This window comes from Cyanistes caeruleus, unplaced genomic scaffold (genome assembly GCF_971803275.1).
Source record: "Cyanistes caeruleus unplaced genomic scaffold, bCyaCae1.hap1.1 HAP1_SCAFFOLD_524, whole genome shotgun sequence".
Lineage (NCBI taxonomy): Eukaryota > Metazoa > Chordata > Aves > Passeriformes > Paridae > Cyanistes > Cyanistes caeruleus.
In genome coordinates this window covers 1-17,391 of record NW_028256235.1, presented here as the reverse complement: position 1 = coordinate 17,391, position 17,391 = coordinate 1, and the positions used below count along the sequence as shown (strand labels likewise).

At 36.2% G+C, this 17,391-nt stretch overlaps 1 protein-coding gene across 1 annotated transcript; it reads left to right on the top strand.

Moving 5' to 3' along the window:
- Window positions 1-3,691: 3,691 nt before the first annotated feature.
- LOC147645347 (oxysterol-binding protein-related protein 10-like) lies at window positions 3,692-17,012 on the top strand (the record flags this gene model as incomplete). The annotated part of the gene is made up of 3 exons (XM_086874722.1): window positions 3,692-3,873; window positions 5,608-5,687; window positions 16,756-17,012. Coding segments are annotated over 3 exons (511 nt in total), but the record flags the coding sequence as incomplete, so codon positions are not given.
- Window positions 17,013-17,391: the final 379 nt, after the last annotated feature.

The following is a 17,391-nucleotide window of genomic DNA, read 5'->3' as shown; positions in this document are numbered from 1 at the left end:
GTGACTTAAAAGGTATCAGTTCTGGTAGTGTCAGACTTGAGCTTTGCAGAGTGTGGTGAATGTTTTTGCTTGTAATTGATGTCAGTTGGTAATGACTCTGCATTCAGTTGGAATGGCAGAGGGGGAGTATCCTGATGGATCTCAAGGAAGCTGGGCCAGAGGATCAGGAAGCTTTTAGTGTGTGAATGGATTTGTATCTGAAGTGAGAAATCCATTGGCTTTTCTTTTGTGAAGTAGCCTGGATTCCCTTGCCTGTAATTTTGCGTGTCTATTTTGGACTGTGCGTAAGCAGTTAAAACTGTTTAAAATATACTTAAATGGTGATTTTCTGCCTTACCTTTAGATAGACTCTTAAAGACTATTAATTTTTTTTTAAAAAAAAGTTATTCTGATTTTGGAATAACAGAAAAATTCAGCTGTCTTTTGGAAGTGTGTCTTTCAGTAACAGTTGTTACACAGTTTCTCTATAGCACTAACTTTTTGTATGAGAAGTATGATGTAACTGGGCTCTGCTACCTTCTGCCTGACTGTTCTCTAAACAGTATGTTTGTTTTCATCAGTAATTTCGTCATTAATTACAGAAATATGACATCATGGGTGAATGTGAGCAAGGCCAGTAGAGAAATGGATGATTATGAGGTGGCAAGATTAATCAGCTGTAGAGAGGTTAGTGCTGTTATTTCCCTGCTAGGCAGAACAAATGACTTTTTGAAGTTAAAAGAGATCTCTGTCCTTTTGATTCAGTTGCACAGCGCTTCTAAAATGGGACACATACACTTTTCTTCTGTCCTGCTCTATATGTATAATGCTTTTCCATCCTCAGTTAATGAAAGACACTGGTCTCCATTTCTTCTGTGTTTTTGTGATGGTCTGAACTGGGTCATCATTTGGTCTGTGATGCGAGAAAATGTTTTTGAAAGCTGCTCCTGTTTTTCCTATCTCTTTGTGTTCCTCCCTCCTCCACCTCCTTTGTATGAAGCCTTGCACTGCTTGATTTGACATTTAATTCCTTATTCCTTCTCCTAGCTTTTTCTATCCTTTTAGCAGTTTTCAAAGTGTGTTATCTCTCTGCTTCTTTTGTGAGGCTGTGGTTGTCTGTGCAGTTTATTCTTGTCTTTTTCTGTGATACCACTGTGTGAAAGGTGAAGAGGGGAGTTGCACATCAAACCATAACCTTTGAAAAGGAAATGCTTGATTCTGTGTGATGTGAACAGTGTCATGGCCAAGACGCTTGTGAAAAGTTCCTGGTCCTTTTGGGACAAGAAAGAAGGCAGAATACTTAAGGGTGCTGTGAGGGCTTGTGAGAAATAGTTACCTTTTTTCTTTCCTAAAATTACTGCTTGATTTCTACTGGAAACATTGCTTGCTTTTACAGGCTTCTAAGACATCATCACAAAAAACCTAAGGTACAAGGTGATGATGTTCTGTTTTTGTGAGACTATGTAAAATAGGTTGTGGTTGGCTAGAACTGCAGGTAACACTACTGCTGTAGCAGTGACAACAAGGATGCGGAAGGATGCAACCTCTGTTTGGGAATTTGCAGAAGTTGCTGCTGTCTGATGTCATTATGCTGCTAAAGGTATATTCTATACTCGAATGGCTGATTTCCTTCCCTGGGGTAGCTTTAAGCCAATGCAAAGCCCATTTTTGTGGAGCTTACAGTCATTTTGGGAGTACTTTGCTGGTCTAGCATGCAGCAGTTTCTGAGCTGAAGCGCTCAGTGTTTATGTAACTTAATAGATTCTGTTCTAATAGAGGAACTTTTTCCCTCAAATCCTTTGGTCTCAATAGGAGAAGAAAAGACTTTTTCTTGCCTCTCTTTTTTCTTTCCTTTTTTTTTTCTCTTCTAGCTGTTGTTCCTCCTTTTGTTAATTGTAGAGCTGTACTTTAGTAACCACAACAGTGATTTCCAAGGTAGTAATCGATTAAAAATGTATAAATAACAAAGGCTGAAATAAATTATTTGTACCTGAACAATAAAAGGACAATGAAATTATAATGAGGATGGCACAGGCTCGGAATGAACATCACTGCATGTAAAGTATAGACTTGTCTGCTGAGCTCAGAGATGATGGGGAGAAGCATTAACTCTAGGGCCAAACTACAGTGTAGTTTTCTCAGGGACATGGCATCACTTTTGTCTAGTGCTCTGCTTTCTCTCTTGAGTATGTAACAGATATTCCCAGAATATCTGGAAAAATGAGAATGAGGAAAATTAAAATTTGCTGTGAAATATGCAAGTCTGACTTTTGAAAGAAATGTTTTCCAGTTCGGCTGTTTTTCCCTGCAGTTGAGCGCTTTGTTTTCTCCTACTAAGCAACCTGAAGAGAAAAAATGCTTTTTAGGAGGAAGAGTAGTATTGTAAAATCATTTAGAAGTCAAACACAACAGGAAGGTTATGAACTGGTACAATACAAGTCAGTAAGGTAAAATGCAATTTTGGCAGTTTCCTTTTAGGGCATCCTTATTTTTAACACTACTATTGAAATGTGGTAGCCGTTCCTCTAGTCCTTGTTTTGAAGATAACCTGTCGAGGGAAGGTGATATGCTACATGATTGCAAAAGGGAGGGTTTCCATTTGTTTCTTGAGGAAAAGGATGCAGAAGTACTTGTGGGAGGTTGAGTCAGGGCATAAGTGAAGGGTGTAGTGATGCACTCTTTGGGACAGGGTTGTTAATCTGTAACAATTGAAAGAGAATTTGATCTTTGCTCTGATGTGAAGGCAGTGGCCATAGAGAGATAAGCATAACTGCAGCAAAGGAAGGTGTGCCAAACAAAATGTCTGAAACTCTGTACATCTTAGGCAATAACTGCCTGCATCATGTCCAGGCTTATTTAGCATGAATAAAGAGACGAGCAGACCACCACCAATAACTGCAGACTGTGAGGAGAATCCTGGAAATGTTCTGTGATGGGAAAGATTAGAGATGTTCTACATATGGGGATATTGTGAAAGAGCTAAGACAAAATGTGGTAACTTCAGCAAATTTAGGATATATGAAGCTACAGAAGTCTGAATAATCAGTTTCTGAATTACTGTACACAAATTCATATGACCTGTGGTAATCTGAGGAACAGTTACAAATAGTTTTTATTATAAATGCCCATGTTAGTGGATTACCCAGATTGTTAGGGCTGGTTTTTTAGAAGCAGCTAAGGGCGGGTAACCTGTGGTTGTGTGATCTTTGCTCTAGTCTTTTGAGGGTTGTAGTAGACTGACCTTCATGTGAGCCAAGAGGTTGCTGTCTGTTCCTTCTTGGTCAAGGGTTACTGTTAAATAGTTATTCTTTGTAATAGCATAGAAGATTTGCAGAGGGAAATGGAATTTAGGATCTGTGCTGTTGTGAAGGATGGGTTTATTTGTGGAAAAAATAAATGTTTTCAACTCTTGAGGCTGACACACCAGCTTTGAAATACCTTCACTTTCGTTTAGAGCACTTGGGCAACCTAGTTAGTTTTTTGTTTGTCTGATCTTTCAGTGTTGGTTTATTGTGAAATGGCTTCTGTTATGAATAAAAGAATCGGTTGCCTACCCCTGAAAAACTAAACCAAATAACAATGCCTTATAAAGTTGTAATAACAAAAATTACTTTAACCATAATCTTGATTTAAGATCAATCTGTGCTCTTTGTTGGGTAAATGTATGAAAACTTCTGTGGATACACTATATGCTTGTAATTTCTTTCAACAGGTACTTTGTGTTGGACTTTGAGACGGGAATTCTGCAGTATTTCATGAATGAACAAACTAAAAACCAGAGCCCAAAGCCACGAGGAGCCTTGTCTTTAGCTGGAGCTATAATATCACCTAGTGATGAAGTGCCACACATGTTAGTGGTCTACTCTGCTAATGGAGAGATGTACAAGTTAAGAGGTACAGTGCTGCTCACAGTGTCAGCTGAATTATTGTTCTCTGCCACTCCCACTTCTGCATCTCTTCTCTCACATCTCATTTCTCTTACTTCCCTGTGCTGTCAGAAAGTAGTAGCTATACAGCTCTGTTATTACATAGTATGTTTTAATACAGAGTGGAGGAGTAATCTGGAGTCAAGTACATGTGGCTTTACAACGTATAGACTTTCTGGGCTGGAAGGTACCTCAAGGTGGCTTCTGTAATCTGTTACTTTGGCATTTTGATTGAATGCTGCATCTTATTTGCTTCCAAAGGAGCAAAAAGCTGCTTTCATTGCTGTCATAATACAGCATAACATTTGTTTTCTAATGCTTTTCTTCCTTGCCACCATCCTGTAGATAATGTGCAGTAATGAATCTGATGATGGGTCAGAGAAGGGAAAAATGCCAGTGAGAGGCTGCTAAGATATTATGTTATTATCAGTCTTGGAGTAATTGAATGCACCTCTAATGTAAAATTTTCCCTTCCCTTGTTCCCAAGTGTAATATAGACAATATAGGGTTATATAGGAGTTACTTTGGAATATTTACAAAAAAGGAAGAAAAAAAAAAAAGCAGTGTTCTGATTTTAAGGTGTTTTCAGTATGGTTGATTGAGCATGATGCTTCCAAATCAAACTAATTTATAAAAAATAAATTGTTATTTAAAAAAAAATTGCATAATGCAGTGTAACAGAACTATTCTTAGTTTTATTCTGATCAGTTTATCAGTTGTCCAACAAGACTGAGCATGCAGGAGTCCCCTGTGGTATAGTGTGTTGCTCTTTCATATACAGAACTGAATTCAGAAACAACCAGAGAAAATTTCTGTTAAATGCTTTGGAAGTTGCACAGCTAGAAATCATGAACACTTGTTGTTTCATTATGCTTTTCCAATCACTTGAAATTATCAAATGCTTATAATATGCTCCTTTTAATTGAATGATGTCTGTGAATTTGATTAAAATCAGTAAACAATTTTTATTCTGAGTCAATAACCATTAAGGTACTCAATAGCAGAGGAAGTAACAGAAAATATTTACTAAAATTATCAACTCTGTATTGCAATTCTTAGTGAGGATTCCTGTAGTAGTTTAGAAAAAAAAAAAGCCTCTCTCCTAAGCAGACTTACTATATTACACAGGAGCCATCTGAGAGCAGACAAACTCTTCAATAATTTTTAAAGCTTGTTTTTAAAGATGTGTGTGGGAAATTGTGACTTTTATTCCTGTGTCTTTAATTTGCATGTGAATGACATGGGTTTAGAGAGAGATTTGGTTGAACTCTGTTAGAAGCACTTAAGTATCTGGGGAACTGGTGGCTTGTCTGGTAGCTGATTGACAACCTGAGTGTAGAGCTTTTATGGGTTTAAATACTGTGGTGTGGCCCTTGTCCTTCACAAACATAGACAAGTAAAACAAAAGTGGATGAAAAATTTAGAACAAAAATATCTTCTTGAGGTAGATAGTTCTGCTTTTGCTGACATGTGGAGGAGAAAACTATGAAGAAGACTCACAAGTTCATTTCTTCCAACGGGTCTCTTAAGTACAGGGTTAGATGTGTTGCACTGAAAAACGTGTGTTCTTATGTAGCATAAATTAGGATTTATACTGCATCCTAATAAATAATTAATTTTTCCCCCTCTGCCCTGTCACCTCTTGTGCAAAATAAGTATTGATTTATGTGTGATCACCTGCATTTTCTTGTTTCTGTTCTAGCTGCTGATGCAAAGGAGAAACAATACTGGATAACTCAGCTTCGATCCTGTGCCAAACATCACAAGGAAAGTGATTCTAAGGTAAATAATTAAGAGTGAGAAGTAACTATTATGTTTTAAGTGGAGTAGGTGGAGAACAGCATAGTCTGGATGATTGGCTGCTGTAATTAGTGGGTTGATGTTTAGAGGGTTTTGAGTAAAAGCAGCAAATTGTCATTTGTCAGTAACTGCAGCATGCTTAAGTCAGTTTGGGTGATCTTAATAAACATTTTCCTGTTTATAATAATTTAGCGAAGTGCATGGTTAATAGAGTGGCTGAATCAACCGTTTATTAATAAATACAATGTGATGTCCTGATTAGTATTTAAAAGTATTAACTAATGTAGTCTTATTTAATTTTATACAATTTCATGACTTTTATTATGGGAAGCTTCAGATAGATGTTAGCAGCAGTCATTCTTCATCATCTTTACTAAAATGGAGAGAGCTCATTATATGAAAATTTATGTTACTTACATCTCTTTGGAACTAGTGGTCCACAATTTTTGTCCTCAAACAGCTAAATATTTTGGGCAGGTAAAAAGACCAACTGTATAGATTTGAAAGATAGCAAAATGATGGGTTGAGGCTCTCTCTGACTTCCAAGTGGAAATGGCATGAATTGTGGTACAAATGAAACCCTTTTTGAAGGAGAATTAAGTAGCTTGAGTATTTTGGTACTTTCAAAATTCTTGTACATTGGAATTCAATGTAGTTTCTTTATATGGATGTGTCCCAGTACTACTCAGAAGGGTGCAACTGTACTTGATCAGGGTAGTCTTACAGTTGCTGTTGATTTGCAGCTCCTGTGCCAGATAGTGATGCCATCTTTTTATACTCAATTCAATCAAGGACTTATTCCTCAGTATGTTTTCTGGTCACTTCTTAAATGCATTTAAATTTTTAGCATCTATAATTTAACTGTGATGAGGTGGTAAAACTGCTGTTCAGTATATATGATATCAGAGACTTGTGCAATGGCATACTAATTCTTACACTTCTACACTATTAATTTTCATAATATTTTTTAATACTGACTTTGTTTTTATTTTTTTCCTGCCTGTAATAAATTACTATATTTCAATAGCAAAATCTTGTTTAGAATGGCAGCCATTTAGTTGAAGCTGATCTTTGTGGAACTGAAGTTGGGATGATATTTCCTCCTTAGGTAAAAACTGTTGCATTCAGTAATAATTTCTGTTCAGACTACCTTTCCATGTTTAGCTCCTACTACAGGAGTAGTATCTGTATATTTTGTTCTGAATTAATTAGTGTGTCAAGAGAAAAATCTTGGTTACAACAGTGAAAATAAACAGCAGCTAGTAGTGGTCCAAAGAAAGCAAGCAAAATTTTAGAAATTATCAGGAAAAAAAAAAGGATAGTACTTAGATGGCTCTAATTATGTTAAATACTTGTAATGAATAATTTTGTCAGTCCCCTTCCATTTCTGAAATGTAAAATTTGAGTGGGGAAAATGAAGTACTCTTAATTGTATTTGCTGTTCTTCTGTACAGGAGGAACTCTGTGTGATGAAATTTGGCTTCATTGTAGCCTTTTTTTTTTCTGATGATGAGAATGGAAAGGGGAAATCAGTACAGTAAGTGCTCTGCAGTGGCTGAAAAGCAAGTATTTGATAGCTGTTAATAATAATATTGATATGGGGAGCCTCAAAGAAAAGGATTTGAGAACAGGTTAAACAAAAAAAACCCAAAAAAGGCCCCAAAAGGGCATGACTAGAAAGTGGAGAATATTTTGGGATGCTTTGGACACCAAAAGTGTTTATAGATTTCAAAAGTATTTGTGAAGCAAAACTTTATTTGAAAGTCTTGACGAAAGGAGTGGGAGGCTAATAAGGACAAAGACAGTTTCTGTCATAGAAGATCTAAGGTACAGCTTTTGGAAACAGGAAGGCTTTAGAATGAGGAGCATCTCACTGGACTGCTTGTATTCTTGCATAGTGACCAACAATGCTGTGGTTTGCTGCTGGTTCTTATGCTCATTGTGCAAGAAAGTAAAAGGATTTCCTTAGTAGAGGGGTACTGGACATTTGTAGCAGAGGAACTAAATGAAAAAATATTTCAGGTAGTAGGAAGAGGGTTCTTGCATTTTTCTTAAAGACTGATGAGTTATGGAAATTTGGCATAGGAAGTTGGAGTATAGATGTATTTTGGATAGATATGTTTTGGTTAGCTTGAATCTGTTGAGTATAAAATATAATGCTGAAGAAAACTACTTTTCTTAGTTCTGTGTTACAAATCAGGCCAGGTCACTTTTCACTTAAAATCTTTTTAGTAAAGCACTTTTAATTCTGTGCTTTTGTAAGACACGGAGCAAATTGAGAATATCTACCTTCTGTATTTTAAACTAAACAGTCCAGAAAATAAAATGTTGGGAATTTATGTGCTTCAGATGAGACCCCTGGTGACTCTACTTCTTACTCCAGAAGTGGACTGTTCTTGAAGCAATTTTGTGCTTACCTGTTCCTAGAAATCTTTCTTGTGTCAAGAATTATCTCTTGTTTTTAATAAGCTTTTTTTCTTTCCCCCCCTCCTATCTTCTCAGTATTAGAATATTAACTGAGAAGACTATTTTACCTGGCTTTAGCATTGCATATAGTGCTAGCTTGAATTTTATCTACAAGTAGGTTTGAAAACTTCTCCCTGTTTTTCTTTACAAAAGGAAGAGATCAAAAGCCTGAATGCTGCAATAATTAGACTTTGGAGATCGGTTATTGTTTACAAGGTAGCAATCCTTCACAGAAATTCCATAAAGTAGAAAAAAGGAAGCATTTCTAGTCTTTTTCTATTCTTTTTCTATTCTTTTTCTATTATTTTTCTTTTTTCTTTTTTCTTTTTCTTTTTTCTTTCTTTCTTTTTTCTTTTTTCTTTTTTTTTCTTTCTTTTTTCTTTTTTCTTTCTTTTTTTCTTTTTTCTTTCTTTTTTCTTTCTTTTTTCTTTCTTTCTTTTTTCTTTCTTTTCTTTTTTCTTTCTTTCTTTTTTCTTTCTTTTTTCTTTCTTTTTTTTTCTTTTTCTTTTTTTCTTTCTTTTTTCTTTTTTCTTTTTTCTTTCTTTTTTCTTTCTTTTTTCTTTCTTTTTTCTTTCTTTTTTCTTTCTTTTTTCTTTCTTTTTTTCTTTCTTTTTTCTTTCTTTTTTCTTTCTTTTTTCTTTCTTTTTTCTTTCTTTTTTCTTTCTTTTTTCTTTCTTTTTTCTTTCTTTTTTCTTTCTTTTTTCTTTCTTTTTTCTTTCTTTTTTCTTTCTTTTTTTCTTTCTTTTTTCTTTCTTTTTTCTTTCTTTTTTCTTTCTTTTTTCTTTCTTTTTTCTTTCTTTTTTCTTTCTTTTTTCTTTCTTTTTTCTTTCTTTTTTCTTTCTTTTTTCTTTCTTTTTTCTTTCTTTTTTCTTTCTTTTTTCTTTTCTTTTTTCTTTCTTTTTTCTTTCTTTTTTCTTTCTTTCTTTTTTCTTTTTTCTTTCTTTCTTTTTTCTTTTTTCTTTCTTTCTTTTTTCTTTTTTCTTTCTTTTTTCTTTCTTTTTTCTTTCTTTTTTCCTTTCCTTTTCCTCAGTGTCTTACTTCATATCTACTGCCTGCTAGGAGGTAAGAGAAGCAAGAACTGCTTCATTTCCTTATGATGTTTTTTTTTCTTTCTCTTGTAGATGATGGTACTTCATACTAAATGATTATTAGCATGGAAATGGAAACATGCTCTTTAAAACATTTTAAATTTACATAAAATAGCATTCTGCCATTTTTAGCCACCTTACTGTTTCTTTTGTGCTTAGCTTAGGGTCTGTAATGACACAGAGATGAGTATATGTTTGACTTACTTTTGCATAATCAAGGACTTCACAAAAATCTGTGTTTTTGGGTTTTGTTAAAAGAGCTCTACCATTGATAGGACTGTCATGATGTGATTTGTTATTCTGCTGGCAGCAGGGCTGGATCTCTTTATTCCTCCCTCTCTGTATACTTTAAGGGCTGTAGTAAGTGAAAACTGCAAGTTATCTGTCTCTCATTGTGTTATTATGAACAGAAAGATACTCGTGTTCTGAGCTTCTGGAGTTTGAACAGAATCCAAGCTCTGTCTGGGAATAGCATCTGGAAAGTTGGAATCTGAGCGTTTGCTCTCAGCTTCTTCTGCAGCTTAAATTCACCTTTTTCACAGGAATATTGAGATGCAGAAATTTCTAGCTGTTCTTCAGGAGTCATACAATTGAAAGAGGTAGAATGGGAAGTGAAAAATATGCAGTGAGAGGTATATTTTATGTTATGCAAGTGGGATATGGTTTAAATGTGAAAAAAATAATAATGGGATAACCAGGCAAGCAGTGGGAAGGTTCCCAAGAATACCAGTGAAGTAACTCTTAGCAACAGGTCATTCATACTGCAGAGAGAACACATTTTTAAAATCTTGAGTAGATATTACTAGAAGGGAATTAGTAGAAAAACATCATAATTTGGAGGATGTTTTACAAAGCTGAAGCTGTGTCACTGTTTTTTTGAAATACTCAGAGAAGAGCATTCCTTCTTGCTGCAGCAAGATCTAGATCAGCATTAGTTTCCTTTCTTTTTTGCCTGCTTCAAAATGCTGCTGAATGACTTGCTGTCATGACTGATTTTAAAGCTTCAGCTGGGGATTGGAGTGGTGAAGGAAATTAAATAGAGAAGTGGTTGAAAAAAGAAGTTGTTACTAAACACTAAATTTAGTTGTGTGTCAATGAATGGTCCAAAGGTGAGCGGTATACAGTTAATGAGTGGATGTAACACAAGCCAAGTCTCTGACTTTTTTTTAATTAAATTTTACAAGGTATTTTACATAGCTAAAAAGCAGTAAAAGAAAAATGTTCTCTGACAAATAATTCCCATGCTGTCAGATACTCTTAATGTTCTTGGTATTTCCAGACAAGTCTCATTTCACTTAATTACAGATTGCTCAACCTCCATAAGTGCCAAATCAACTGTATTGGAAGAAATCTTCTATGTCTGGATAGGATTGCTGGTTATTTTAGACAATTCTAAGTGAATATTTTGTACAAGCTTTAATTAAAACATTAGTCAAATTTGAATTCAGTGGTATAAAATGCTTTCTAGAAGGAGTAGGCATATGCATAATTTCTGTGGTAACTTCCAAGAATAATTTTGTATCCAGAAATTGTCACAGTCTTTTTAGTTCTTCTGTTTCATACTAATTTTTTCTTGACTGTTTAATGATGGTGGCTGTGAAAGCTGAAAACAAACAGAGGTTTTTTAACCAGCTCTTAATGCCAGTGTGTGGATTGGTTGCTGGATTTGCATATAGCCCTTGTATATCTCAGTGTGTCTGTATCAGCAGTGTGACAGGGAGAAGAACCTTTATGTTGTGAAGTCACTTCTGTGCTCAGATGGTAAATTTCAGCTTAGGTCTGTGTAGGAATAAGGAGACAGACTCTGTTGCTTCAGCTTTTGGTTTGGAGCTGCACAGTGAGCTAGCTGCTTAAAATTGCATGGTGTGGATTCATCTTTAAGCTGAACTCATTTGCTGATTCTTTGCAGCTGTGAATTGCAATCCAGTTCCCTTCCTTCTGCTGCCTTCTGCTTTTGTGTGGATTTTGTCGTGTTTCCAGTTCTGTATTAACTTGGGCATCAGAATTAGAAAAAATGGCATCCTACTAAAAAAATCAGCTCTCTGACCAGATCTCTGATGAATGTGTGTCCTGTCTCTGGTTCTCTATTTGCTCTATTTGGGAAAAAAAAGTCCAAACCTGCCCCTTTCAGTATCAGCTGCAGTATCAGTTTGGCTATAATGTGAAACAGCACCTGCAGTAATGACTCAAACTTAACACTTTTATCAAATTATTATGAGGCAGATGTGTCATTTTTCTCCACAGCTGGAAGAGTGACTATCATAGATCTTTGGTTTTATCATGTTTCTTTTTGCCTTAATAATGAATGGCCACAGAGACCTTTGTATTTCTAAGTGGATCATTGGCTGGGTATTTTTAACATCTGCATGGTAACTTTTTATAAAGCCAAATTAGTGAAAACTTCAAGTCCTTCTCAGTGTTGTTTTGGTTCTTCTGTGCATTTCGAATTGCTTTGCCTTTTGAGCTTCACTGTTCCTCCATTGGTATTCTTGTCTGCTTCCTCTTCTCATCCCTGGCCTATAGAAGTCAACTAAAGAATGACACTTCTAGTTAAAACATGCACTGAAATCCTTCCAGTAGTGAGGCTGAGAGGAAAGCAGTGCTTGGCTGTTGACAAGTGTCTGTTTGACATACTTTTTCCTCCTTTTGGAAGCTGCATGAAAATAAGAGTTGCTCACTGCTTCAAAAATCTTTCTACAGAAATGTAAGAAAACCAATTTAGAATTGAACATGCTCAAATGATTCTTGATGAAGAAAAGATGTTATGATAGAATGATTATCATTGTCTCTTGCTTAAAAAAAAGACATATATTGCCTTACTGAAGATGATGAAGCACTATGATACTCTATCAGAAAAGTTAGTACCATAGATGGTGCTTGTCAGAAATGTGCAAAACATTGTAAGCTGGTCTCTTTGCAGTGCTGAAGTTTGGCTATTATGTAGATTCCATCATTTGCATTTTAATATTTGTGAATGATTATAATGTAAATGAAGCAGAACTTTGTCTACGTTTATCTTTTATCACTGTTTGTTTACTTAGGGTGCATTGGAAAAGAAGTAGATGGGAATTAAAACACTGAATGGTGGTGTCTCAAAATTGTAATTACTTTCTGATAGCATGTGACTTCCCATAACTCTAAAGCTGCATGAAGGGATTGGTTTTCTATGCTGTATATATGCAGAGGAGTAATGGAGTGTCATTTTAGTAATTATTATTCTGAGAAGAACATCTGTGGCACAGTGCCTGTGAAAATGATGATTATCAACCATAAGCAGATATGAAAATTCACCTCAGAAATTTTTTTATTGATATCTGGAACATTGCTTTTACTTTCCAAAATAAAAAAAATAAAAAATTGTTTGCTTCTGGTAAGTGGTGAAAAACACTTCAGCTTCTTTGTGAACAGGGCAATCTCCTGGGAGAATGAGTCATGAAAACATTAGTATAGCTCGAACTTACTGTTCTGCAATTCCATTATTTTAATTGTTAGGATTTTTGATATCCAAATGGAAGCATTCATTATACTGCTTTTTTGTCTTGGGGATGGACAGGCTACTAAAACAAAAATTTTAACCTAAATCTATTTTAGCTAAGCATACTTTAGCTTGCTTTAGGTCATAAAACACATATGAATGCAAGTTACAAATTAATCTTTTATTAGCTTCTTTTATTATTCTTTTATTGGCTTCATTTTATTAGCAGGCAAAATGTTGGTGCAATGGTAAAGTGTAGCCTCAGGAAAGAAAATCTGCAGTCCTTTTGGGATGCTTCAGCCTGTGGATTTCTGGACTCATTATTGGCACTATGCATTACTAATTGTTGAAGAGCTTACGTCTTCCTTTCATCAGACTTTTCGCTGTCTTTTTATTTATTTAGTTGTGAGCCCGAAAGCGGCGAGACCAAAGAAAATGATATGTGATAATAATAAGAGCAGATCAGTCATATGAGCAGTGATGGGGGAAGAGCAGGGGGTGAGGCATAAAGGCCCATCAGTTACTGTCATTGCTTTGATTTCCTGTGAGAGTGACTTTCATGGCTGTTGTAGTATGATTTATAGTTGGAGTGCTTTTAGCATTGAAAAACTTCACATGGTTTTTCATATTTTAGCAGAAATGGAAAATTCTGATTTTTGCACATCTGTGTGTCAATGCAAAAGGGATGCTTGTCATTCCCAGTGTATAATCTCAAGAAATTCTGCAAAAGAGGAGTCAAGTATTTGGCTGAGACATAGGTGTTGACAATGTGCTGTAAAATTCAAAAGTGCCTGAGGGGCTGAGTGTGCAGTTCCTGGAGAGTCCTCTTCTGGCAGTGACAGGAAGAAGCTGTCAGAAGGAATTGGATGCTTCTCCCATTTTCTTGGATGCAGCAGGCACAGTGCTCTGCTGCTGTTCTCTGTGGCAGTGGAGAAGTGGAGTCCAACCTGAAAAGGTTTTGAGTGGTTGTAAAAACTGAAAAACTGCCTTCTGCAGGCATTCACATGCATACTGACTGTGACTGATTTTCCAAGTTTTAAATTGCAAATTTTTGTTTGTCATGGGGCCTTGTCTAGAGATAGCTTAATGGGTAGCCAGGGGTCCTGGTGGTGAGGTCATACAAAGTCTGTGTGTTACAGATGCCCTCTGAAGAATAGTACCAAATTTAGGTGCTGGAGTATTTGTGTTGTGGGCTGGTGGAATTTTCTGGCACATTGTTTGGAAATGTTGGGTCACTACAGATGGATGAAGGGTATAAAGGGACAGAAAACAAAGAGGTGAGGGGAGCTTTCTTAATAGACCTGTAGGAGCTGATCATGAACCAATGTATTTAGCTTGATACTTGGCACAGACCATATATGTGCAAATTCCAGATTGCCAGTCTCCCTGACTGTATGAGCTCCATAGCATTGGTGACTCTTCTGTGCTACAAGGGGAAGCAGAGGTCTCTAGGAGACTCACTGGCAGAGATGATTCTCCTTGGAGATCACAAAGTCCATGCCTTGCCCTGCAACAGAGCTGAGTGTCAGGAGCAACCAGGCAGGGGATCATGGGCAGCCCTTGCCAGGCTTATGTAGAGATTTGGGTTTACAGGGTTCCTGTAGCAGACAGCCTTCTTGAGCACCACCCACTACTGAAACTAGAGATGGACTCCTTTTTCTTACTTTTCTTTCCTGCTCCACTGATCCCCAAACTCCATGCCCTGGCTGTTCACCAGAAGTTGCTGTGAGCTGCCACATACCTTGGGAAAACTTAGGAAGAGCAATCTTAAAAGCACTGTGGTCCCACAGTCTGAATCAGTACATGGATTTTTCCATCTATGTTTTGTGTTAACTTCTGTTATGTGCAGAGCTCTCCCTCAAGAAAATCAAAACATAGTAAAACTTTACCTTTCACAGAATATTGCTTTCTTTTAAGTGAAACTAATGGTAAAACTCACTGTTCTACATTGCTGATGTTTATCTGAATCTTAGGATGTTTAGCTATATAAAAGTAGCAGCTGTGTATTTTTATTATTGTGATAGTATGATACTAAAATGTCAGTGAATCTCAAAAGATTTCATTATAAAACAAAAACAACTTTTATTAACCTAAAAGAGAAGTTGATTTTTCAATTAAAAATATAAATTCCTCTTGTTCTTCCTCTACACACTAAATTTAGTTTAGAAGTATTCTGATACTAGTCAGTTTGAAAAATAAACATTAGTGATGTATATTCTGCTCTTATATACTAGGAATACCCTCTTTCTGTGGAATATATGTTTGAAAAAGGAAATTCAGTTTCCTTCTTCCCCTTCTTTCTCTCAAATACCTTTTCCTCTGGCTCTTATTATAATTGTAGTTATGTCTAAGACATGCTCTTTCAAATGGAAGATGAATTACAAACCTGGCAACCTTCTGTGCCCTTCTGACAAATTACACCTCGTGCTGCTTTTTTGCCTTGGAGTCAAATCCAGTTTTAATGCAATTGTGATTTATCAGCCAGGGTGGATAATTTTTGAACAGATGCTTATTATTGTAATCGTATTGGCCATGGTAGCAAAGAATATATTCATTTAAAAAACAGTCAGACCATCATTCTTGGAAGCATTTGTAAATGTTAAGTCTAGACCAATAGAATAATAATTATTTCTATGAGATTAGTAGCTCTTTGCACACTGACAATGTGATAACCCATTTTTTAAACCTTCAAAAAGTCTAGTTTTCTGTGGTGGTGTCAGAGGGATTGTATTACTTGTTTCACTCTTCCTCCTTGGCAGTCCCAAATAATCTGCCTTGTCCTATACAGTCAGTGTGGTGGTAACATGAGGCCTGACTTTAATTGCAGTGCTAGTTGGGACCTGTTCACCTTGGTTTGAAGATTACCACAGACTTGCAAAAAGGGACCTGTAAGGTACAAGAAAAGAGATTATACCCAGTGAATACTTTTGTGTACTCACTAGCAGGCTCAGCAGAAGTACCTTGTGTGGATGGTGACTGTCTTGGCAATGTTGTAGGTTGCCATTGTTATTTGTGAAGGGTTTGGAAGAGAGGTGGAAAGGTGATTTACTCTTTGGGCTGTATATTTTCTTCACCTGTCCTAAAGTGCTACTTAATGTTACTCTCTGAATTGTTTATGTTATGTAAGGTAAAAGTTACTCTGTTTCAGTTTTAACCTTAGAGATGCAATCCACAGTTCAAATAGAAGGGAGAAACCTTTTTGTGTTGCGCTTTATACATGATGGCCCATGGTGATCTGGTGCCCATCTGAGCTTGAGAATTGGTGTCCTATAGACCTCCAGGATAACTTGTGTTTGAGGTCTGCAGAGAGCAAACTGAAATAGCAGCACTGACAGATAAAAACTGAATGTGCTGACTGATTTAATAGAATGTATGTTAAAAGTATTCATACTGCAGATACTGTTGGAGATTTATTTCTGACCTTTATTGTATATAAATTTTGTATATTAGGTTCATCCCAAGCTTACTCCAAAATGTGTTGATTTCTTTAAGCCATATTTTGTGTCAAATGTTTAATTGGTGTGTGGGTAGGCCTTCCCAAAATTGCACCTCCTCTGATACTGAAAACAATACTGCACTGTTTCAGACGTTCATCCAATGAAAGCGTTAAGATTTTTTTCTTCCTTGCTGTTCACACCAGTTTGGTGAATTGTAGGTCAGTGGTTTCATAAGAAATATTTGTGTTTGCATTGTTGTTACTCTGAAAATTCTTTCCTAAGCTTTCCTAAAAAGTGGGATTGTAAGAACTAAGCAGCATATTATTATGTAAGAATTTGTGAAGATTTTTTGCAAAAACCAATTTCAGGCAAGCCAAGAAAAAAAGGCAATAGTTCTAATGTTTCCAAGAACATTTCTGCTGAGCCTGCTGAGCCTGTGATGCATATGGTTCAGAAGGAATAAATCAGTTCCACCTCCAGATTTAGGTTTGTGAGAAAAGTAGAACAATACAAATGTATAGCTTGAATTTAGATTTTTACTTATGTAAAGGTTGCTAATATTACAATCCTATTGCTTGTTCTAGAGCATCTCATCTTCACGAAGTAGAAGCTCATCTCTACTGCCGCCTGGGACAGTGAATTCTGCATCTCCGAGTGGCCAGAAACACATGAATCAAAGTGGACCAACTGTTGTAACCATCACACATCACAAATCACCTGCAGCTGCTCGAAGAGCCAAGAGCCAGAGATCTGGTCAACTCCATGAAGTCAGAGAGGTAAGAGAGAAACATCTGCTGTTTTGCTATAGCTTGGAGGTGCTTATTTTGCTTTAGGATAAGCAGTTGAGTCTGACAAGTTAATGATTCTCTTTGTTTCCAACTTTGTGGCTGCTTTGTTTTGATCCCCTTGCTGAGTAAGGGCTTTAGTTCTGGTTCAACTTCAGGTCAGGTGTATACAGATTTTTTTATGTTGATGTTAAAACTGGTGTGTGCAGACGCTTAAAAGTAAAGTCGATTGGCAACAGCTCCTGGACTTTGCAGTGGTGTTGCAATAGTTGAGGAAAACCTCTTTGAAGCTGCATGCAACAATGCCTCTCAGATTGAAAAGTGGCCCTGAATCACTTAAATAAAGCTGGAAAAAAACTACTTAAATAAGTCTGATGAACACGTAAACAAAGGCGTTGCTCCCTGCACTAAGCAGTTTGTTGTTGTCCTGCTGTA